Below are 20,918 nucleotides of genomic sequence, written 5' to 3'. Positions count from 1 at the left end.
CAGCTGGGCTACTTCTGAAGAGCGAGGTATGGCCCGTTATAAATGATTCTGTTAAACATTGGCTTCCTCAGTAACGGACTTGGCTGGGATACAAAGGCAGCACCATTTGCTGCCCAGGGCTTTGTCCTGGATCTTGCTGATCGTTCAACCCCCGGGACCTGTGGGTACAACCCTGATCTCTGTTCAGGAGCCCATCTATGGACAAGTGCTAGCAAGGAGCCACGAACCAAGGTGGAGCTCGGGGCCAGTAGGAGATGCCGTGGAGGGGAGTCAAAAAGCTTTGGCTCTTCATTCACCCCTCCCACTGCCCGAAGAAAATTGAGGGATGTTGGGAAAGATGCCATTCTCAGAGGCCCCGCACCTTTCCAGCTTCAGTATATTTGGCAAAGATATTGACACCCTCAGTGCAATTTCGGGTGCTGGATTATTTTCTCGGAAGAGACTAACTGGTGCTCAATAGTAATAATCGCGGTGTTTGTTTAGTTCTTACTATGTGCCAAGCACTGTTCTAAGCACTGGGGTAGTTACAAGGTAATCAGGTCGGACATAGTCCCTGTCCCACATGAGGTTCACACTCTTAATCCTCGTTTTACGTACGAGGTAACCGAGGCACAGAGAAGTTAAGTGACTTGCCCAAGGTCACGTAGCATACAAGTGGGAGAGCAGGATTAGAACCCACAATCTCTGACTCCCAAGCTCGTTCTCTTGTCACTAGGCCATGCTGCTTCCCGTAATCTGGGCTCAATCTCACAGATTTCCGTTCTGTCCTACTGCCTTTATTTTTATTGGAAAGATTTTCCTATTCATAATTGATTTAGGACTTCACTTAACATGTGCTATCAAACCCCAGTTCAGTCCGTGAACACCGTAAACCTGCAACAGTCATCCTGTCCTTTCTGAAATCACATCACTTCCAAAAATAATCTTCCCAGGCTTCTCTAAGAGCCAATCCTCCCAGAGTAGTTCTAAGACACCATGGGTGAACTAAAATGTAATAATAATTGTTGTGATATTTGTTAAATGCTTACTATATGCCAAGTTCTGTACTAAGCCCTGGGGCAGATACAAGCAAATTGTACTGGACACAGTCCCTATCCCACATGGGGCTCCCAGTCTTCATTCCCATTTTGCAGATGAGGCAACTGAGGCACAGAGAAGTGAAATGTGTTGCCCAAAGTCACGCAGTAGACGTGGCAGAGCCGGAATTAGAAACCAGGTCCTTCTGACTCCCGGGCTCGAGCACTATCGTTTTAGGCACAATACAGTCAGTCCTCACTAGGGCAAACCTGAAAGCTGCCTGCCCTGGCCTGGGTTCCACCTGTTGACTCACTTTCTCTTTCATAGAACTTTGGTCTAAATGGTGGCTTGGACTCTAGCCTCACCATCGCCGAGTATCACACGTGGAAGAGGATTCGCACCATCGTCTCCCCGACCTTCACCAGTGGGAAACTTAAGGAGGTGAGGTCCATGACCCTACTGCCCTGGCTGGCGTGTGAGTCACAGATGGAGCAAAGGTTGGACGAATGGCCTCTGCCCAGCCCTTAGCTGCAGGGAAAGTGACTTTTCTGTTCCCTCCCTGTTCCCGAGCACCAGAGCTGTTCTCTTTCTGCAGGATCTAGCTCATTTTCTACACCTATCCTTCCTTTTAGCATTGTCAAGCACTAGGACCAAAAGTCTCAGGCTTCAAGGAGTACTGTAATAGTCACCATCTTTGTACCAAAATAGCCCAAATCAAGATTTTTCTGAATGATTTTTAGAGAAATTTGCAGCCCCTAAACTCTCACTGTTATTCCCCCAGCAACACTGCTACCCCCAACCAAGTGATCCCCTCTCCACCTTCCTCCGAGGCTCCAGTAACACCTCAGCCAGTCGTTTCTGTTCATTGAGTGCTTACTGTGTGCAGAGCAGTCTACTAAGCACTTGGGAGAGCAAAATATAACAATATAACAGATATATTCCTTGCCCACAACGAGCTTACAGTCTAATAATAATGTTGGTATTCGTTAAGCGCTTACTATGAGCAGAGCACAGTTCTAAGCGCTTGGGTAGACACAGGGGAATCAGGTTGTCCCACGTGGGGCTCACAGTCTTAATCCCCATATTACATATGAGGTAACTGAGGCACAGAGAAGTGAAGTGACTTGCCCACAGTCACACAGCTGACAAGTGGCAGAGCCGGGGTTCGAACCCATGACCTCTGACTCCAATGCCCGTGCTCTTTCCACTGAGCCATGCTGCTTCTCGGGAGACAGACATCAATATAAATAATTACAAATATGTGCATAAGTGCTTTGGGGCTGGGAGGGCGGCTGAAGAAAAGGCACAAGTCAGGGAGACACAGAAGGGCGAAGGAGAAGAGGAAAGGAGGGCTTAGTTCATTCATTCATTCATTCATTTACTAGTATTTATTGAGCGCTTGCTATGAGCAGAGCAATGTACTAAGCGCTTGGCATGTACAATTCAGCAACAGATAGAGACAATCCCTGCCCAATGACGGGCTCACGGTCTAAACGGGTTAGACTGACAGCAAAGCAAAACAGAACAAAACCAAAACAAGACAACATCAAGATAAATGGAATCAAGGAGATATACACCTCATTAACAAAATAAATAGGGTAATAAATAATATAAACAAATGAGCAAATGAGCACAGTGCTGAGGGAAAAGGAATGGGGAAGAGCAGAGGGTGGGGAATAGGGGAGGGGAGGGGGAGCAGAGGAAGGGAGGGCTCAGTCTGGGAAGGCCTCCTGGAGGAGGTGAGCTCTCAGTAGGGCATTGAAGAGGGGAAGAGAGTTAGTTTGGCGGATGTGAGGAGGGAGGGCATTTCAGGACAGCATTAGGACGTGGGCCAAGGGTGACGGCAGGATAGAGGTGAACGGGGGACCATGAGGAGGTGAGCGACAGAGGAGCAGAGTGTACGGGGTGGACAGTAGAAAGAGAGAAGGGAGGTGAGGTAGGAGGGGGAAAGGTGATGGAGAGCTTTGAAGCCAAGAGTGAGTAGTTTTTGTTTCATGTGAAGGTTAATAGGCAACCACTGGAGGTTTTTGAGGAGGGGAGCGACATGTCCAGAGCGTTTCTGTAGGAAGATGATCGTGGCAGTGGAATAAAGAATAGACTGGAGTGGGGAGAGACAGGAGGAAGGGAGATCCTTGAAGAGGCTTACACAGTAATCCAGTCGGGATATTATGACAGCTTGTACCAACACGATAGCTGTTTGGATGGAGAAGAAAGGGCAGATCTTGGCAATACTGTGAAGGTGAGACCGGCAGGTGTTGGTGACGGATCGGATGTGTGGGGTGAATGAGAGGGCAGAGTCAAGGACGACACCAAGGTTGCGGGCCTGTGAGACGGGAAGGATGGTCGTGCCATCCACAGTGACAGGGAAGTCAGGGAGAGGACATGGTTTGGGAGGAAGATAAGGAGCTTAGTCAGGGAAGGCATCTTGGAACTCCTATTTGGCAGGTTTGGGGAGCCAGGGAAATATGGCCACGAGGAGAGTACCCGCTCTCCCAGTAACATGTGGAAAAGGGACTATCTGAAAATTTACAGCACTCCCACCACCAGTGGTAGGAGTGAGAGATGTTCTCTGGAGGTGGGCATAAATCAGGATTCAGTCTTCCTGCCAGCCCTAATGTAGGATTGTCTTATCTCATGGTGGGTTATGCCATACTTTGCCAGTGGGACTGACCAGTTGGTCCCTCGAAGGATAAAGAGAAGATGGGAATTTGCCAAGGTGGGATTAATTTGAGCATTAGGGTCGGGCAGTAATTAATGGTTTTGGGGGTTCTAGCCAACCACTGGAGAGGTGTAAGGTGGGTTGGTAGACTAGTACCCCTCAGCCTCAGTGGCAGTTGTGGTAAACACGATGACCACAGAGATGGAGGAAGAGTGTTTAGCTTCCAAGACCATCCCAGTTGAGCTGCCCCTTCCGAGATGTGCAGTGGGATTTCCCAGGGTGGCAGGAAAAGTTAATCACCGAGCCATAGCAGATATATCTAGAAGAGCCAGTTGTGACATGGCTGAATGTTTAGACAGTTTCAGAACCTCACCACAGGCCACGAGTTTGACAGATCAATTCCGTAAGTGGGGTAGACATTTGGGTGGAAACTAAATTTCCTCTCTTAACCGTGTTTCTGTAATTAATAGCAAGGGGTGGATGTGGGGAGGGAATTCAAATCAGAGAGTCTTGCTCCTATTATATTATTTGTTTAAAGGCAGTCATTGAATCCCATGGGTACTCACACCTTCTCCACTATTGCCCTTATGTATTTATCTTTATTGTCTCTTACTTCCTCCTATCTGAAATTTATTTTTCCATCCATCATATTTCATTCCTCCCAAGCTATCTTCTCACTGTGCCTCCTATCCAACTCTCCTCCCTCTGACTCATTGCCTCTCCTCCTCCCTTTGTCAAATATTGTACTGTTCCAACCTCTCGGTTCAATGCCCTACCTGCTGTAAGCACATAAAAAACTACTTTTATATCTATAGATTGTGAAGTCCTTGAGGGCAGGGATCATGTCCGTGAATTCTGCTGTATCCTCCCAAGCCCTCAATGTGCTGCACGTAATTATTATTAAGTGCCGTCGAACCACCTAATAAGTACTCAATAAATTCTATTAATTGATTTATTTAAATATGAGCCCTCAAGGAGCTAATTCCCTGTGTCCCTTTAGAGCAATCCAAACATAGTTGAGGGCTGAGTGATTTTGGATTATGTTTCAGATGTTCCCAATCATCAAACATTATGGAAAACTTCTGGTACAAAATATTGACAAGAAGGTGAAGAAGAATGAGCCAGTGAATATGAAGAGGTGAGTAGGATTTCTCTGCTAACCTATCCTTTTAGGATGGTATTCTCTCAAGGGCTTAGTACAGTGCTCTGAACACGGTAAGTATTTAGTAAATACCATTGATCGATGGACCCTCTGGGACATGGGAGGAAAAGTAGCTTGAATGTGTGGTTTTCTTGGTCAGAACAAGAGGGTCTGGGAGGTCTAGACTGTTAGGTGGTTTTGGGCAGGGAATGTGTCTGTTATATTGTAATATATCTCTCAAGCACTTAGTACAGTGCTCTGCACACAGTAAGCGCTCAATAAATACAACTGACTAAAATGGGTGGAGAGGGAGAGTTCTTATAGATGCTGAACATTGAGAACATTGTCAAGATGCTCTCAGTTCCTGACTAGCATAGCCCCTTGGGAATGGAGGGAGACCTAGAAAGTGACCCAAAAGAAACTCTGAATCCTGAAAATTCTATTAATGCCAGCCACGATCCTCATTCTGATCCGACAGCCCTTTGGGGAGGTGGTTTTTAAAGCCTGAGGTTAATGTTCAAGTCGCTCTAAGAATGTTGTCTACTCCAGGCTGTGAAGTTGGCTTGAGCATTAGTAGTTGTGAGTTGGGAATGTGTCTACCAATTCTGTTGCATTGTACTCTCCCAAGTGCTTAGAACAGTGCTGTGCAAACAGTAAGTGAGTGATAAGTACCACTGACTGATTGATTAGAAGTTAACTCAAGCAGATTGTTCCAGTCTCTGCAACATGGTCATTAAAGCATCCCAGAGGCCATACAGAAATGCGGGTGAACTGACTTGTTTCAGGCCATGGCTCCTCCTCCCAGCCCTGTATTTCCTGTACTCTCAGAGGAGTGGATCTACCTGTGCCCTTGAGGCAATAGGTTGGCAAAAGTAGCCACCTCCTATGAGATACCTGACATTCCATCCCAAGTGATGGATCCCCCTCTACACTGTAAGCTCGTTGTGGGCATGGAATATGTCAATTTATTGTTATATCATACTTTCCGAGTGCGTAGTACTGTGCTCTGCGTCTAGTACATAGTCAATAAATACAATTGGCTGACTGACTGCCTGACTGGTAACTTAGGCCTGGCTTTCCTGAGGTAACTGGCTTCTTAGAGGAATAATGAAGAGGTTTTTCTTGGCAAAAATGTCCTGTTCCATGAGGGTCCAGGAGGATGTTACAGTCTTGTTGACTGGATCTCTTTCTAACCTGAGTTCTCTGTCCTTCAGGATCTTTGGGTCGTACAGTCTGGACGTGGTCACCAGTACCTCCTTTGGAGTGGACATAGATTCGATGAACAATCCCAATGACCCTTTTGTTAAACAGATCACTAAGTTACTCTCTTTCACTTTCTTAAGCCCTCTGTTCCTGCTCACAGGTAGGACAATCAGTCCTCTTTGCCAACCTAAGGCCCATCCCAAGGGGAAGCCTGAGAAAGAGATATTCTATAGATCCCAATTATAGAGAAAAAGCTAGAAACTCTGAATCTGCAGCTATGTTTCCCACAGGTAGCACCGAGGGTAAGACATTTAATCAAGCAGATGATTAGTGACCTCTCTCTAGTGTTAGATTGTTGTCTCTAATAATACTAATGGAATTTATTAAGCATTTACTATATGTCCGGCACTGTGCTAAGCACTGGAGTAGATTGAAAATAATCAGGTCTGGTAGTTCCTAGCCCTCATGAGGTTCACAGTGTAAGAGAAAGGGAGAATGGGTATTTTATCTTCATTTTACAGATGAGGAAACTGAGGTACAGAGAAGTTAAATTGCTCAAGATCACACAACAAGTATGAGACTAGACCCCCAATTTCCAGATTCCCAGTCCTGGGCTGCCTGATGCCTAGCACCTGAAAAAATAATAATAATAATAATTATGGTACTTGCTTACTATGCGCCGAGCACTGTTCTAGGCACTAGGGTAGATACAGAGTAATCAGGTTATCTCATATGGGGCTCACAGTATTAATCCCCATTTTATAGATGAGGTTAGTGAAGGATAGAGAAGTTAAGTGGCTTCCCCAAGGTCACACAGCAGACAAGTGGCGGAGCTGGGATTAGAACTCACATCCCTTGAATGCTTAACAAATAGCAAAAGGCCAAGTTACAGGTCCTCACCCTTCTTAAATCTGTGCTACAGGATAGAGTGTCATTGTGTCAGTTTGCAAGAGTACGTAGTTATGAGACAGTGCATTCTTGGGATAGAGTCAATAGTATTTATTGAGCACGTTCTGTGTGCAAAGCACTGAGCTGAAGGAGAAGACCCAATTGATCCCAGTCCTCTAGAAGCTTGATAGAGTGAATTAGGGGGGAAAAAAATCACTTTTTCATAACATTTGACCTCACTAGGCCTGTTTGCTATGTCTAGAGGTTTCTGCTCTTAATTACTTCTTCAACCTAGCCCTGCTTCCAGCTTTTAGCCAGATGTAGACAGACCCTAGTATCTCTAACTAGTTGAGAAAACAGTCACTTTGCAGAAACTCTGAATATTTTTGTTTTCAGTGGTAAAGGATTAATTGATTTGTGAGAGCCCCAGAAACTCCCCTCCCCTTAGTTTTTCCTCCGAAGACTGTTCCCCTCATCCCCAGAACTCTGAGCTCCAGAGAGCTGTTCAGTTGCACGTGCCATTCATGAATTCCCTCTCTCATTCCTTTCAGTGGTGTTTCCTTTCCTCATGCCAGTTTTCAAAAAGATGAACCTGTCACTGTTTCCCCGGGACACTGTGGAATTCTTTGTTGGCGTCACCCGCAACTTCAAAGAGAAGAGGCAGAAAGGTGTCCACACGGTCAGTCCCACTCTATCACTCCCAAATCAGTGGCCCCTATAGCAGTAGCATCCAGCTTCCAGGCTGTAATAATAATAATAACAACAACTGTGGTATTAATTAAACACTTACTATGTGCCAAGCACTGTACTAAGCACTGGGGTGGATACAAGCAAATTGGCTTGGACACAGTCTCTCTTCCATATGGGGCTCACAGTCTCAATCCCCATTTTACAGATGAGGTAACTGAGGCCCAGAGAAATGAAGTGACTTACCCAAAGTCACACAGCGGGCAAATGGTCGAGCCAGGAATAGAACCCATGACGTTCTGACTCCCAGGCCCGAGCTCTGTCCACTAGGCCATGCTACTTCTGTGTAGAACCAGGGCCAAGCCACAGTCAATCAGTGCTCTTTACTGAGGTTTACTGAACTAAGCACTTGGGAGAGTGCAATATGACAGAGTTGGTAGATATGTTCCCCTCCCACAGGGATCTTAAAGAGACAGATAGTAAAATAAATTACAGCTATGTATGTAAATAATGTGGGCCTGAGGGTGGGGTGAATATCAAGGGCTTAAAGGGTACAGATCCAAGTGAACAGGTGGTATGGAATGGATAGGGAATTGGGAAAATGAGGGCTTAGTTGAGGAATCCCTCTTGGAGGAGATATGATTTTAATAAGACTTGGTCCAGGGTGGAAGATGTAAGGGAGGATCTGGGAAATACTGGTGAGGAAAAACCAGCGGGATTTAGAGGCACCCATCCTGTGCCTGCTCTTCTGAATCTTCTTCCTCATTTCCAGGGAAGAGTGGATTTTCTGCAACTGATGGTTGACTCCCAATCCTCAGACAGCAACCCTGAACCCAGTGAGAAGAATCACTCCTACAAAGGTAATGCTACGATAGCGGAAAGAGTTCTCTCGGATAGGATCCAGAATATAAGAACAGCTCGTCAGTGATTTTCTAGTGCAGGTCCTTGGCAAAAGTCCCGTGGCCCTCTGAAGGGACAGAGAAAAAGGGAGAAGGAGATAAGGCCTCCTTGGAGGACATCATGGCAGGGGAAGCTCCGTGCAGGCCAAGATCATGAAGCAACAGTCACCAGCTCCACATCTAGAAATAGATAGAAGCATCTGCTGGGAGGCAGCGCTGCCCCAGGAATGGATGAATTGGCATCGTGGAAATGGCATCACACGTCCATGCCGGAGCCTCCTCCTGGCAGGAACCCAGCCGATCGAGGAGCCAGCAGTGACCCTAGCTGTGGAGACAGTTCCAGCAGCATCACTGCTGCTGTCCCCTGGAAGCAGGAATCCCAGCTCAGATGGGCAGCCAGGGGGGACAAGGATTCTGCAGCGCTCTCTGCCTACATACCAGAATGCCATCCCCAAGAAGGGGTCGGTTATAAATTATTCATTCATAATATACATATAGTAATAATAATAATGGTATTTGTTAAGCACTTACTTTGTGCCAAGCACCGTTCTAAGCACGGGAATAATGGCACTAGTGCAGCACTTACTATGTGCCAAGCACTGTTCTAAACACTGGGGCTCTTATAAGTTCATCAAGTTGGACACAGCCTCTGTCCCACGTGGGGCTCACAGTCTCAATCCCCATTTTTACAAATGAGGTAACTGAGGCATGGAGGAAGTGAAGTGACTTGCTCAAGGCCACATAGCAGACAAGTGGTGGAGCCAGTATTAAAACCCATGACTTTGACTCCCAGGTCCGAGCTGCTCTATCCACTAAGCCACATGCACCTTTTGTTAATGTCTGTCTCTCCCTCTAGACTGTAAGCTCGTTGTGAGCGGGAAACGTGTTGAGGTAGTGTGGCATAGTGGATAGAGCACAGGCCTAGGAGTCAGAAGGACCTGGATTCTAATCCTACTCTGCCACTTGGACAAGTCATTAAACTTCTCTCTGACTCAGTTACCTCATCTGTAAAATTGGGATAAGAGTGTGAGCCCCATGTGTGACAGGGACTGTGTCCAACCTGAATAACTTGTATCTACCCCAGCATTTAGAACAGTGCTTGGCACATAACAAGTACCATAATCATAGTTATTATTACCCTCCTAAGCCCTTAGTACAGTGCTCTGCACACAAGTAAGCACTCGATAAATACTACTGATGATGATGATTACATGGGGCTTCCCTGGGTCCCCATATTTTGGGCCGGGGGCGTCGGGCTGTCGGCTACTTTTTGAAGACCAACTCCCAGCTATAACATTGGGTTTTCTTTACAAACCACTTCTTAAGTCATTGCTGAAATGCTTCTGGAGTTCAGTGCTAGTGCAAAGTTGTCCTGACAGATTGCTGCCGCTATCCCATTGCTCTTAGATTTAATCCTTCTGGTTTGGCTAACCAGACCCACATCTCATGGGTCTAGGGGCTGCAAAAGAGTGCCAGATGTCCAACTTTCTCCCTATGATAGAAAGTGACCAGGCACTTTCTTTAGGTTGTGAAAAGACAACCAGTATTCATTTACTTTCAATATATATGGTATTTTCACCAAGAACCTCAGCCGTTAAGCAGAACCTCAAATCAGATCCAGGACAAACCCACCATTCCTGTTCTCACACTTTGTTGGCTAAAACCCAGAAATTCCCACCATCCCAAAACACTTCTCTGCTTCCCTTTCCTAACTCCTCTGTGGTTATACCGTCCACAAGTCTTTCCTTCTCTGTGCCTCAGTTACCTCATTTGGTAAAATGGGGATTAAGCCCCTTGTTTCTTCAACTGTAAAATGGGGATTCAATACCTGTTCTCCCTTCTACTTCAGACTGTGAGCCCCATGTGGGATAGGGACCGTGTCTGACCTAACTGTCTTGCACTTACCCCATCTGCTACAACAGTGTTTGACACATGATAAGCGCTTCTCAACAAGTACTAAAAAACAAACAAACGGATCACCTAGCTGGAACTCAACCCTCCTGGTCAAAGCCAGTCACTAAATTCTTGCTTTCCCAGAACAGGTATGGCCTGTTCCATTCTTTCCTGATTCCAGGTTAAATGAACTTTTCTCTGTCCTGTCTCTTTGGCCATTTTTTCCTTCACAAGTGACTGAGGTCTTCAGCTTTCCTCCTGGGAAGGGTCCTGAGGAGTGAGAGTTCTCTTGCTCCTTAAGTTATTGATTATCTTCCCCATAAGTGAGCAAAGCCCACCAGCGAACAGAGGGTGACTATCCCTCAGAGTCAAAGAGTTGTCCAACAGTGGCAGTGGGAAAAGAAGTTCCACTACTCAAACCACCTCCCTTCGACCCCCACCACTAGCCCAGGGCAACTTCGATCTGATCATGACCCCAAAAAGTGCTCCAGTGTACTCTGGTTCTATGCTTTCCTACGAAGGATCACTGAGCTTTCATTCATTCAGTAGTATTTACTGAGCACTTACTGTATACAGAGCACTGTACTGAGCGCTTGGAATGTACAAGTCCACAACAGATAGAGACAGTCCCTGCCCTTTGACGGGCTTACAGTCTAATCGGGGGAGACAGGCAGACAAGAACAATGGCAATAAATAGAGTCAAGGGGAAGAACATCTCATAAAAACAATGGCGAATAAATAGAATCAGGGTGATGTACATCTCATTAAACAAAATAAACAAAATAAGTAGGGTGATGAAGACGGGAGAGGGGGAGGAGGAGAGGGAAAGGGGGGAGAAGAGGGTTTAGCTGCGGAGAGGTGAAGGGGGGTAGAGGGAGCAGAGGGACAAAGGGAGGGAGCTCAATCTGGGAAGGCCTCTTGGAGGAGGTGAGCTTTAAGTAGGGATTTGAAGAGGGGAAGAGAATTAGATTGTCAGAGGTGAGGAGGGAGGGCGTTCCAGGACCGCGGGAGGACGTGGCCCAGGGGTCGACCGCGGGATAGGCGAGATCAAGGGACGGTGAGGAGCTGAGCGGCAGAAGAGTGGAGCGTGCGGGTTGGGCAGTAGAAAGAGAGAAGGGTGGAGAGGTAGGAAGGGGCAAGGTGATGGAGAGCCTTGAAGTCTAGAGTGAGGAGTTTTTGTTTGGAGGGGAGGTTGGTAGGCAACCACTGGAGGTGTTTAAGAAAGGGAGTGACATGCCCAGAACGTTTCTGCAGAAAGATGAGCTGGGCAACGGAGTGAAGAATAGACTGAAGCGGGGTGAGAGAGGAGGAAGGGAGATCAGAGAGAAGGCTGACACAGTAGTCTAGCCGGGATATAACAAGAGCCCGTAGCAGTAAGGTAGCCATTTGGGTGGAGAGGAAAGGGCGGATCTTGGCGATATTGTAAAGGTGAGACCGGCCGGTCTCGGTAACGGATCGGATGTGTGCAGTGAACGAGAGAGATGAGTCAAAGATGACACCGAGGTCGCGGGCCCGAGAGACGGGAAGGATGATCATATCATCCATGGGGATAGGGAAGTCTGGGAGAGGACCGGGCTTGGGAAGGAAGATGAGGAACTCAGTCTTGTTCATGTTGACATCCAGGTGGAGACATCCTGGAGGCAGGAGGAGATGCGAGCCTGAAGGGAGGGGGAGAGGACAGGGGCAGAGATGTAGATCTGCATGTCATCTGCGTAGAGATGGTAGTCGAAGCCGTGAGAGCGAATGAGTTCACCGAGGGAGTGAGTGTAAATGGAGAACAGAATAGGGCCAAGAACTGACCCTTGAGGAACTCCAACAGTTAAAGGATGGGAGGGGGAGGAGGCGCCAGTGAAGGAGACCGAGAATGACCGGCCAGAGAGATAAGAGGAGAACCAGGAGAGGACAGAGTCCCTGAAGCCAAGTTGAGATAAGGTATGGAGGAGGAGGGGATGGTCGACAGTGTCAAAGGCAGCTGAGAGGTCAAGGGGGATTAGAATGGAGTAGGAGCCATTGGATTTGGCAAGAAGGAGGTCATGGGTGACCTTAGAGAGAGCAGTCTTGGTAGAGTGGAGGGGACGGAAGCCAGATCAGAGGGGGTCCAGGAGAGAATGGGAGTTAAGGAATTCTAAGCAGCGAGTGTAGACGACTCGTCCTAGGATCTTGGAAAGGAAGGGTAGTAGGGAGATAGGGGGATAACTGGAAGGGGAAGTGGGGTCGAGAGAAGGTTTTTTTAGGATGGGGGAGACATGGGCTTGTTTGAAGGCAGAGGGGAAGGAGCCATTGGAGATTGAGTGGTTAAAGATAGAAGTTAAGGAAGGGAGGAGGGCAGGGGCGATGGTTTTTATAAGGTGAGCGGGAATGGGGTCCAAGGTGCAGGTGGAGCGCGTGGCACTTGCGAGGAGGGAGGAGATCTCCTCTGAGGATACTGCAGGGAAGGATGGGAAAGTAGGGGAGAGGGTTGGTGGGGGGGAGGGAACAGGGGGAAGGGTGATTTTGGGGAGCTCAGACCTGAAGTAGGTGGCCAGATCATTGGGGGTGAGAGATGGGAGAGGGGGAGGAACAGGGGGCCTAAGGAGAGAGTTAAAGATCTGGAACAATTGGCGGTGGTGAGGGGCATGGGTGTCATTGAGGGAGGAGAAGATGTTTTGCCTGGTGGAGGAGAGGACAGAGTTAAGGCAGCAAAGGATAAATTTGAAGTGTGTGAGTTCGGCTTGGTGCTTGAACTTTCACCAGCAGCGCTGGGCAGCTCGAGCATAGGAGCGTAGGAGGCGGACAGAGGAGGTGATCCAAGGCTGTGGGTTAGTGGAGCGAGAGCGGCGGAGGGAAAGGGGGGCGAGAGAGTCGAGATGAGTAGAGAGGGTGGAGGTGAGAGCGGAGAACTGATCATCGCGAATGGGAAGTGAGGACAGGGCTGCAAGGTGAGGAGAGATGCTTTTGGAAAGACGGATGGGATCGAGAGAGCCCAGGTCTCTGTGGGGGAGTAGCAAAGATTTGCAGGGGGAGGGAGTGTGAGAGATGAGGCAGGTGAGAAGGTTATGGTCAGAGAGAGGGATTTCAGAGTTGGTGAGGGAGGAGATAGTGCAGCGGTAGGAGATGACGAGATCGAGGCTGTGACCGAGTCGGTGAGTGGGCGCAGTATGGTGGAGCAGGAGGTCGGCAGAGTCGAGGAGGGATGGCAGGCGGGCGGCAGAGGAGTCATCGGGTACATCCATGTGGATGTTGAAGTCTCCGAGGATCAGAGTGGGCAGAGAGAAGGAGAGAAGGAAGGTGAGAAAGGGGTCTAGGTGGTTGAAGAAGTCGGAGCTGGGAGCAGGGAGGGCGGGAGACGATAACAACAAGTATCTGGAGGGGGTGATAGAGGCGAATGATATGGGCTTCAAAGGAGGGGAAGGAGGGGGGGGGGAGGAGGGATAGTGCGGAAGCAGCAACGGGGTGAGAGGAGGAAGCTGAGCTGTCACAAGACATCAGATTGTCACCATACTCTGCAGGACAGTTGTTCATACATAACTCAGCCATCTGTATCTGATGGTTTGGGGTTTCCAATCACCTTCATCTCTGTCAGATAGACAATTCATACATATCGGGCAGGGGCCGTAAATCTGACGTGACATTTTGCGATTGAGGTTAAATAACCGAAACACACCAAACCAGGGTGTGGAACAAAACGTCTCACAAGAGGATGAGCAAATGAGCCATACAGTAGCTCTCCTGCTGGTTTCATCGTGTTAATGTGTGTGGCTTTTTTTTTTCTTTCCAGAAATGACTGACATGGAGATCTCGACACAGGCCATCATCTTTATTTTTGCTGGATTTGAAACCACCAGCTCGACTCTCAACTTCGTGTCCTACAACTTGGCTACTCACCCTGAAGTCCAGAAGAAACTGCAAGAGGAAATAGACAGCATTCTACCTAACAAGGTAAGATGACCAAAGGCCAGTTATCCAGTGGTACATCAGACTAGTAATTGTTTGATGAAAGTCTGTTTTTCACCCTTAGCTAGGCCTGATTCTGAACTCAGAACCAAGTCTGAGTACATAGTGTTAGTAACCTTCACTGGACTGAGGATATGTTAGAGCTAGAGCCAACATATGAATAATGTGTTTAATACCAAACTCGGTAGAGACCATAAGAGGTCTACTCCATCTGTCAACCAATGTCTTGCCTGCTGTGTAACTTCTCTGTATTTCAGTTTCTTCACCTGCAAAATGGGGATTGCATTCCTGTTCTCCCTCTTACTTCAAAGAGCCCGGATTTGGGAGTCAGAGGTCACGGGTTCTAATCCCGGCTCTGCCACTTGTCAGCTGTGTAATTTTGGGCTAGTCACTTAACTTCTCTGTGCCTCAGTTACCTCATCTGTAAAATGGGAGTTAAGATTGTGAGCCCCACATGGGACAACCTAATCACCTTGTATCACCCCCAGCACTTAAAACAGTGCTTCCCATGTAGTAAGCGCTTCACAAATACCATTATTATTATCATTATTATTATTGTCATTCAACTGTGAGCAATATAAGGGTTAGGGACTGTGTCTGACCTGACTGTATTGTATCTATCCCAGTGCTTATGACAGGGATTGGCACATAGTGAGCACTTTTTTATGGTATTTGTTAAGCATTTACTATGTACCAGGCACTGTTCTAGGCGCTGGGGTAGATATAAGGAAATCAGGCTACTCAGTCCCTGTCCCACATGGGGCTCACAGTCTTAATTCCATTTTTGCAGATAAGTGAGGCACAGAGTTATTAATAATAATAATATTAACAATAATGAAATTTTTTAAGTGCTTACTATGTGTCAGGTATTGTACTAAGTGCTAGGGTGGATACAAGCAAATTGGGTTGGACAAAGTCCCTGTCCCACATAAGGCTCACACTCTTAATCCCCATTTTACAAATGAGGTAACTGAGGTCCAGAAAAGTGAAGTGACTTGCCCAAGGTCACACAGCAGACAATCAATCAGTAACATTTATTGAGCGCTTACTATGTGCAGAACACTGGACTGCACTTGGAATATACAATTTGGCAACAGATAGAGACAATCCCTGCCCAATGATGGGCTCACGGTCTAAATGGGGGAGACAGACAGCAATGCAAAGCAGAACAAAACAGAAACAAGACAACATCATCAAGATCAATAGAATCAAGGAGACATACATTAACATTATACATTAACAAAATAAATAGGGTAATAAATAATAAATACAATGAGCACAGTGCTGAGGGGAGGGGAAAGGGAGGGAGAGCAGAGGGAAAGGGGGGCTCAGTTTGGGAAGGCCTCCTGGAGGAGGTGAGCTCTCACTTGAAAGAGGACTCTCCAATAGAGTTGGTAGACACACAGTCCCTGCCCACAACTAGGTCACAGTCTAGAGGAGAATTTCATTCTCTCACATCGTGGTGGAGCTAGGATTAGATTCCATGACATTTTGACTCCCAGGCCCGAGGTGTATCCACTACACCATACTGCTTCATATCTTAGTAGTTGGGTAGTCAGGAGATTTCCCAGTTTTCCCCACCCCCAAATTTAGCATTTTTATTTTGTGTAAAGGGCACATTGCTGCATGGACTAGTGAACACTAAGGAATAATATAATAATAATAATAATGTTGGTATTTGTTAAGTGCTTACTATGTGCAGAGCTCTGTTCTAAGCGCTGGGGTAGACACAGGGGAATCAGGTTGTCCCACGTGGGGCTCACAGTCTTAATCCCCATTTTACAGATGAGGGAACTGAGGCACAGAGAAGTTAAGTTGGCCCTTGTAAGTTCTTCCTCTTGATTGTAAACTCTTTGAAGTGCAGAGATCATGAATATCAACTCTATTATAATGTACTCCTCCAAGCACTTAATACAGAGGTCTGCACATGGTAAACAGACAATAAATGAAAATGATTGATTGAGAGACCTGAGTTGGCAAAGGCTAGCTCAGAGCATCTAATTAGAATCTCATCAGAAGTGATTGAAGGCAGCTATAAATCTATTATGGGCTATTATATGGCTTTTAGGAAAATTTTGAACTCAGTGCAGTATCTGGTTAAAAAAGCTACTCCTTTGGCAGAAGTGCCATCTCATGTGGTCCTGGTGGTTTGGGGAGGGAATGTGTGTGTTTATTGTTATATTGTACTCTCCCAAGAACCCAGTACAGTACTCTGCACACAGTAAGCGTTCAACAAATACGATTGAATGAACGATGCTAGGCCATAGGGACAAATATTTGGTCACTCAGCGGTGTCCCTCCATCAGGGCAGTGAGGCATGGCTAAGGGAAGACCTTATGTTTCTTTTTTTTCTCAGCTTTCCATCCAAACCTTTCAGTGTCTTAACCCTGTTTAGAAAGCAATAGAGCTTGGTTCTCCTCTCTTTTATTAAAGCACTAATTGTGGGCAAACCACTTACAAAGAACTGGCAAAAATACATGGATATTAATGTAGATAAAGCTTCTGGCCCACTGATGACTCACAGTCTAAAGGGGGAGGATTAAAGAAGGCACCAGGGAGGGAGACAGACATTGGGAAGAGAAAGAAATAGAAAGCTAAAATCAAGAAGTGAAGAATATCAATTGTAAAAGGAACAGTTGGTTCATGATTAGAAGGCTTAGAGAAGCAGCTTGGCCTAGTGAAAAGGGTACAGGCCTGGGAGTCAGAGGATCTGGGTTCTAATCTCAGCTCTATCGCTTGCGTGTTGTGTGACCTTGGGCAAGTCGCTTAACTTTTCTGTCCCACAGTTTCCCCAACTGTAAAATGTGGATTAGATCCTTCTCCCTTCTATTTAGTCTGTGAACCCCATGGGGGAACAGGGATTGAGTCCAACCCAATTAGCATGGCTCTACCTCAGCGCTTAGAACAGTGCCTGGCACATAGTAAGTGCTTAACAGATACCATTGTTATTATTATTATTATTAAAGATTCATCCTCAGCTTCTCATGGTACCAGGCAGGTTCAAACCACAACAACCTTAAGCATAGTCTGAAAGTTGGGAAAGTTGGTTTTTGCATACTTCTGCCCAGGTTTGTGTGTATATGTGTGCTGGGGTGTGAGGGGGGCAGCTTTTTAAACTGATCTGGACCTTCTCCTTTGCAAATCTCTCTCTCCTCTAGGCCAGCCCCACTTATGAGTCCATCTTCCAAATGGATTATCTCGATATGGTTGTCCTGGAGACCCTCAGGCTCTTCCCCCCAGGAGGTCGAATACAGAGAGTCTGTAAGGAAACGACCCAAATCAAAGGGTTGACCATTCCCAAAGGGACAGTGGTTATTATACCAACATTTGTTTTGCATCGGGATTCAGAGCATTGGCCAGAGCCTGAAAAGTTCCTCCCTGAGAGGTAAGTTAAGAAGGAGTTAATAATTATGGCATTTGTTAAGCGCTTACTATGTGCCAGGCACTGTTCTAAGTACTGGGGTAGATACAAGATAACTGGGTTGGACACAGTCCCTGTTCCACATGGGGATCACAGTCTCAATCCCCCTTATACAGATGAGAGAACAGAGGCACAGAGAAAAGAAGGTCACACAGCAGAGAAGTGGTGGAGTGGAGATTAGAACTCATGACCTTCTGACTCCCAAGCCTGTGCTCCATCCACTACGCCACGCTGCTCCTCTAACTCTGTAGAATGACCAGGAAAATCCATTACAAGGCTTGAATGGGACAGTAATCCTGGACATCAAATCCCAGCATCTCCAGCCAGAGGCTTTAGGATATCCCTCCATACTCTGGAAGTGGACTTTCACAAACACAATTGAAGAAATGGCCCCGAAGCCTGTTTCTAGCAGCTGTAACCTTATTTATACCAGAGTCACATGAGGGTCTGACTTGAGCCAGGCAGATTAGAAACAAGGGTAAAATTAAAGCCCAATTTTCCCACTGTGGTTCTAAGCCAGTCTTGCTCAGGTAAGCATTCCTGTAATTTGTAATGGCATCTGAGTCCTGGGTACACGAACCCAAATGTTATAAGTGTGGGCTCCATGGTAGCAGCTGTCATGTAATCAGTAAGTCAGTCATAGATTTTGAGCCATTACTGTGTGCAGAGCACTGTTCTAAGTCATTGGATGAGGACAATACAAGAATAAACAGGCACATTCCCTGTTGTCCAGAATGAGTTTACAGTCTAGAGGGGGAGACAACTATAACTGTAATCCCTGCCCCTTGGACTGAGCCTTCTTGTCCCAGGACTTCGTTTCTGGGGGAAGGAAGGTGTAGACAAGCAGTGTTGCCTAGTGGAAGGGGCTGAGGACTGAGAATCTAGGGGAACCTGGGTTTGAATCCTCCCTCCACCACCTGTGATCTTGGACAAGTCACTTAGCCTCTCTCTGCCTCAGTATCCTCATCTGTAAATTAGTGATTAAATATCTGTTCTCCCTCCTTCTAGTCGGTGAGCCCCACAGTGGAGGGGGGAGGGGACTTGATCTGATCTTATTGTGTTGCATCTCACCCAGTGCTTGGCACATAGTAAGTGCTTTATCGATGCCATCATTGTTATTGCTCAGAAACTTGAGAAAAGAAACCAATATTCATTTGAAACAGCAGAGACTCAAGACACTCGGGTTTGTCTGGGTGAGGAGAGAGAGAACTTTCTGTGAACTGTATGCAGGATAGCCCTGGGCTTAGTGGGTTTTTGCACGGAGAAGCAACATGGTCTTGTGGAAAGAGCATGAGCTTGGAAGTCAGGAAGACCCAGACTCTAATATGGCTCGCCACTTGTCTGCTGTGTGACCTTGGGCAAGTCACTTCACTTATAAGTGCCTCAGTTACCTCATCTGTAAAATGGGGATTAAAACTAAGAGCCCTTTGTGGGACAGGGACTGTGTCCAACCTGATTAATTTGAATATATGCCAGTGCTTAATACAGTGCCTGGTACATGTTAAGTGCCTAACAAATGCTATTTAAAAAAAAGATAATGCATATAAACACAGGCAGATTGAATAGTGAAAAGTCATGGGAGCATTTCACCAAGAAACAGAGTGGGACATTGGCTAGGTTAGACCAGCTGATTCCTGTTTATCCCTTATTCCAGGAACTGTCAATTTGCAGACATTTACAACCCCAAGATCAGACACTCTTAATTTCAACTAAGGAAAGAGCAGCCTGGGGTATTGATAAGAGGGGTGATAGTGATGGAAGGTCATGGAGTGCTGGTCCCTATCAAAACAAAAGAAAGACCTCACTGCCCTCCTCCTTGTCTTTCTGACCATCTCACTCATTGGCACCAGGTTCAGTAAGGAGGAGAAAGCTTCGCACAATCCCTATGTCTTCCTGCCCTTTGGAGCCGGTCCCAGAAACTGCATTGGAATGAGATTTGCCCTCCTCAACATGAAAGCTGCTCTGATTCACCTGCTGCAGAATTTCTCCGTGGAGCCTTGCAAAGAGACCCCGGTGAGAAACCCACTTTCTGCTCCACCCTGGTGCTAATGACTTCCAGGAACAACTGATGATCTCCACGCTGATTCCGCTAGAGGTTAAACCAGTCGGCTTAAGCCCAGGGTGTCTGAGCCTCTAAGACTAGGAAGAAATGTGCTGCCCTTCAACTTGCCAACTAGGCTTCTTGAGAAGCAGCAGTTTCTCTTGTGACAGGGTCTTTCATTGCATTTGTCCACACAGGATCTGTTCCTCGAGGTGGAGTCATGTTTTGCCGTAAGCCACAACTCTTGGCTCTATATGAAAAGAAATAAAAGGATGAAGGGCTGTTATGACCATTGGGAAATTCTATTTTATTTAGAAGGTTTTGCTTCAGTCAGTATGTCAGAGTGTTAGTGTTACAGCTATCCCTTTTTAAATCTTCCTCTATTTACAGGCTTCCGTTTGCTTCTCTCCTCAGATCCCCCTAGAACTGGATTCGACAGGTTTTATGAAACCCAAGAAGCCGATCATACTGAAACTTGTCCCCAGATCAGGAGTGGATTCTGAAGACTAGAAAAGAATTAGATCTGTTGGGAGAATGCTTTTCCCACTTCTCTGAAAGCAAGAACTAGAAATCTTGAATCTTACACTCAATGGAAATGAAAACCTTAGAATAAACCTCTTGCCTTTTGGGGCAGGAATCACATCTACCAACTCTGTTATATTGTTTTCTTTCAAGCACTTAGTACAGTGCTCTGCACACAGTAAGCACCCAACAGATATAATTGATTGCCTGCTTTTCTGGAGAGAATACCGTGCGCTGGAAGAGTAGAATGCCGATTTCATTTCTTATCCTACTGGAAAACCATCGTGGGGGGAAATGAGGTAGCAAAAATATGTTTGGGCTTGTTAATTATTTGGATTTATTTGCAAGGCTAGCTTAGACCAACCACAGATGTTTTTCTTATAATCAACAATACTCCTCTTAATTAGGAAACTTCCCTTAACTGCTTCCAAGAGGTGTCGCCTTTGCTTTGTGGTTTAGGCCATGAGTCTCCCTGGGCTGAGTAAGGGGAAGATGCAACAGAGTAGTGATGGAAGAAACTAGGGAAAAAGCTTAACTGGTAAGAGAGCTTAATTAGCAGATGAAGATATGTCTGTCAAATATCACTGAATGATCGATAATAATAGTATTTATTA

The 20,918-nt window shown here is 46.5% G+C and overlaps 1 protein-coding gene across 1 annotated transcript in view; it reads left to right on the top strand.

Moving 5' to 3' along the window:
• The window catches only part of LOC100089880 (cytochrome P450 3A21-like), a 33,815-nt gene extending 13,386 nt beyond the window's left edge, over nt 1–20,429 (top strand). The window contains exons 5-13 of the mRNA XM_029058834.2: nt 1,345–1,458; nt 4,726–4,814; nt 6,032–6,180; nt 7,460–7,587; nt 8,368–8,455; nt 14,145–14,305; nt 17,479–17,705; nt 19,592–19,754; nt 20,197–20,429. Coding sequence (XP_028914667.1) covers nt 1,345–1,458; nt 4,726–4,814; nt 6,032–6,180; nt 7,460–7,587; nt 8,368–8,455; nt 14,145–14,305; nt 17,479–17,705; nt 19,592–19,754; nt 20,197–20,292 — 1,215 coding nt within the window. The 3' untranslated portion in view covers nt 20,293–20,429. The remainder of the gene's footprint in view (nt 1–1,344; nt 1,459–4,725; nt 4,815–6,031; nt 6,181–7,459; nt 7,588–8,367; nt 8,456–14,144; nt 14,306–17,478; nt 17,706–19,591; nt 19,755–20,196) is intronic.
• The last annotated feature ends 489 nt before the right edge of the window (nt 20,430–20,918 follow it).

Source organism: Ornithorhynchus anatinus, chromosome 2 (genome assembly GCF_004115215.2).
Source record: "Ornithorhynchus anatinus isolate Pmale09 chromosome 2, mOrnAna1.pri.v4, whole genome shotgun sequence".
NCBI lineage: Eukaryota > Metazoa > Chordata > Mammalia > Monotremata > Ornithorhynchidae > Ornithorhynchus > Ornithorhynchus anatinus.
The sequence above is the reverse complement of the archived record's forward strand: the minus strand, read 5'-3'. Positions and strand labels throughout refer to the sequence as shown.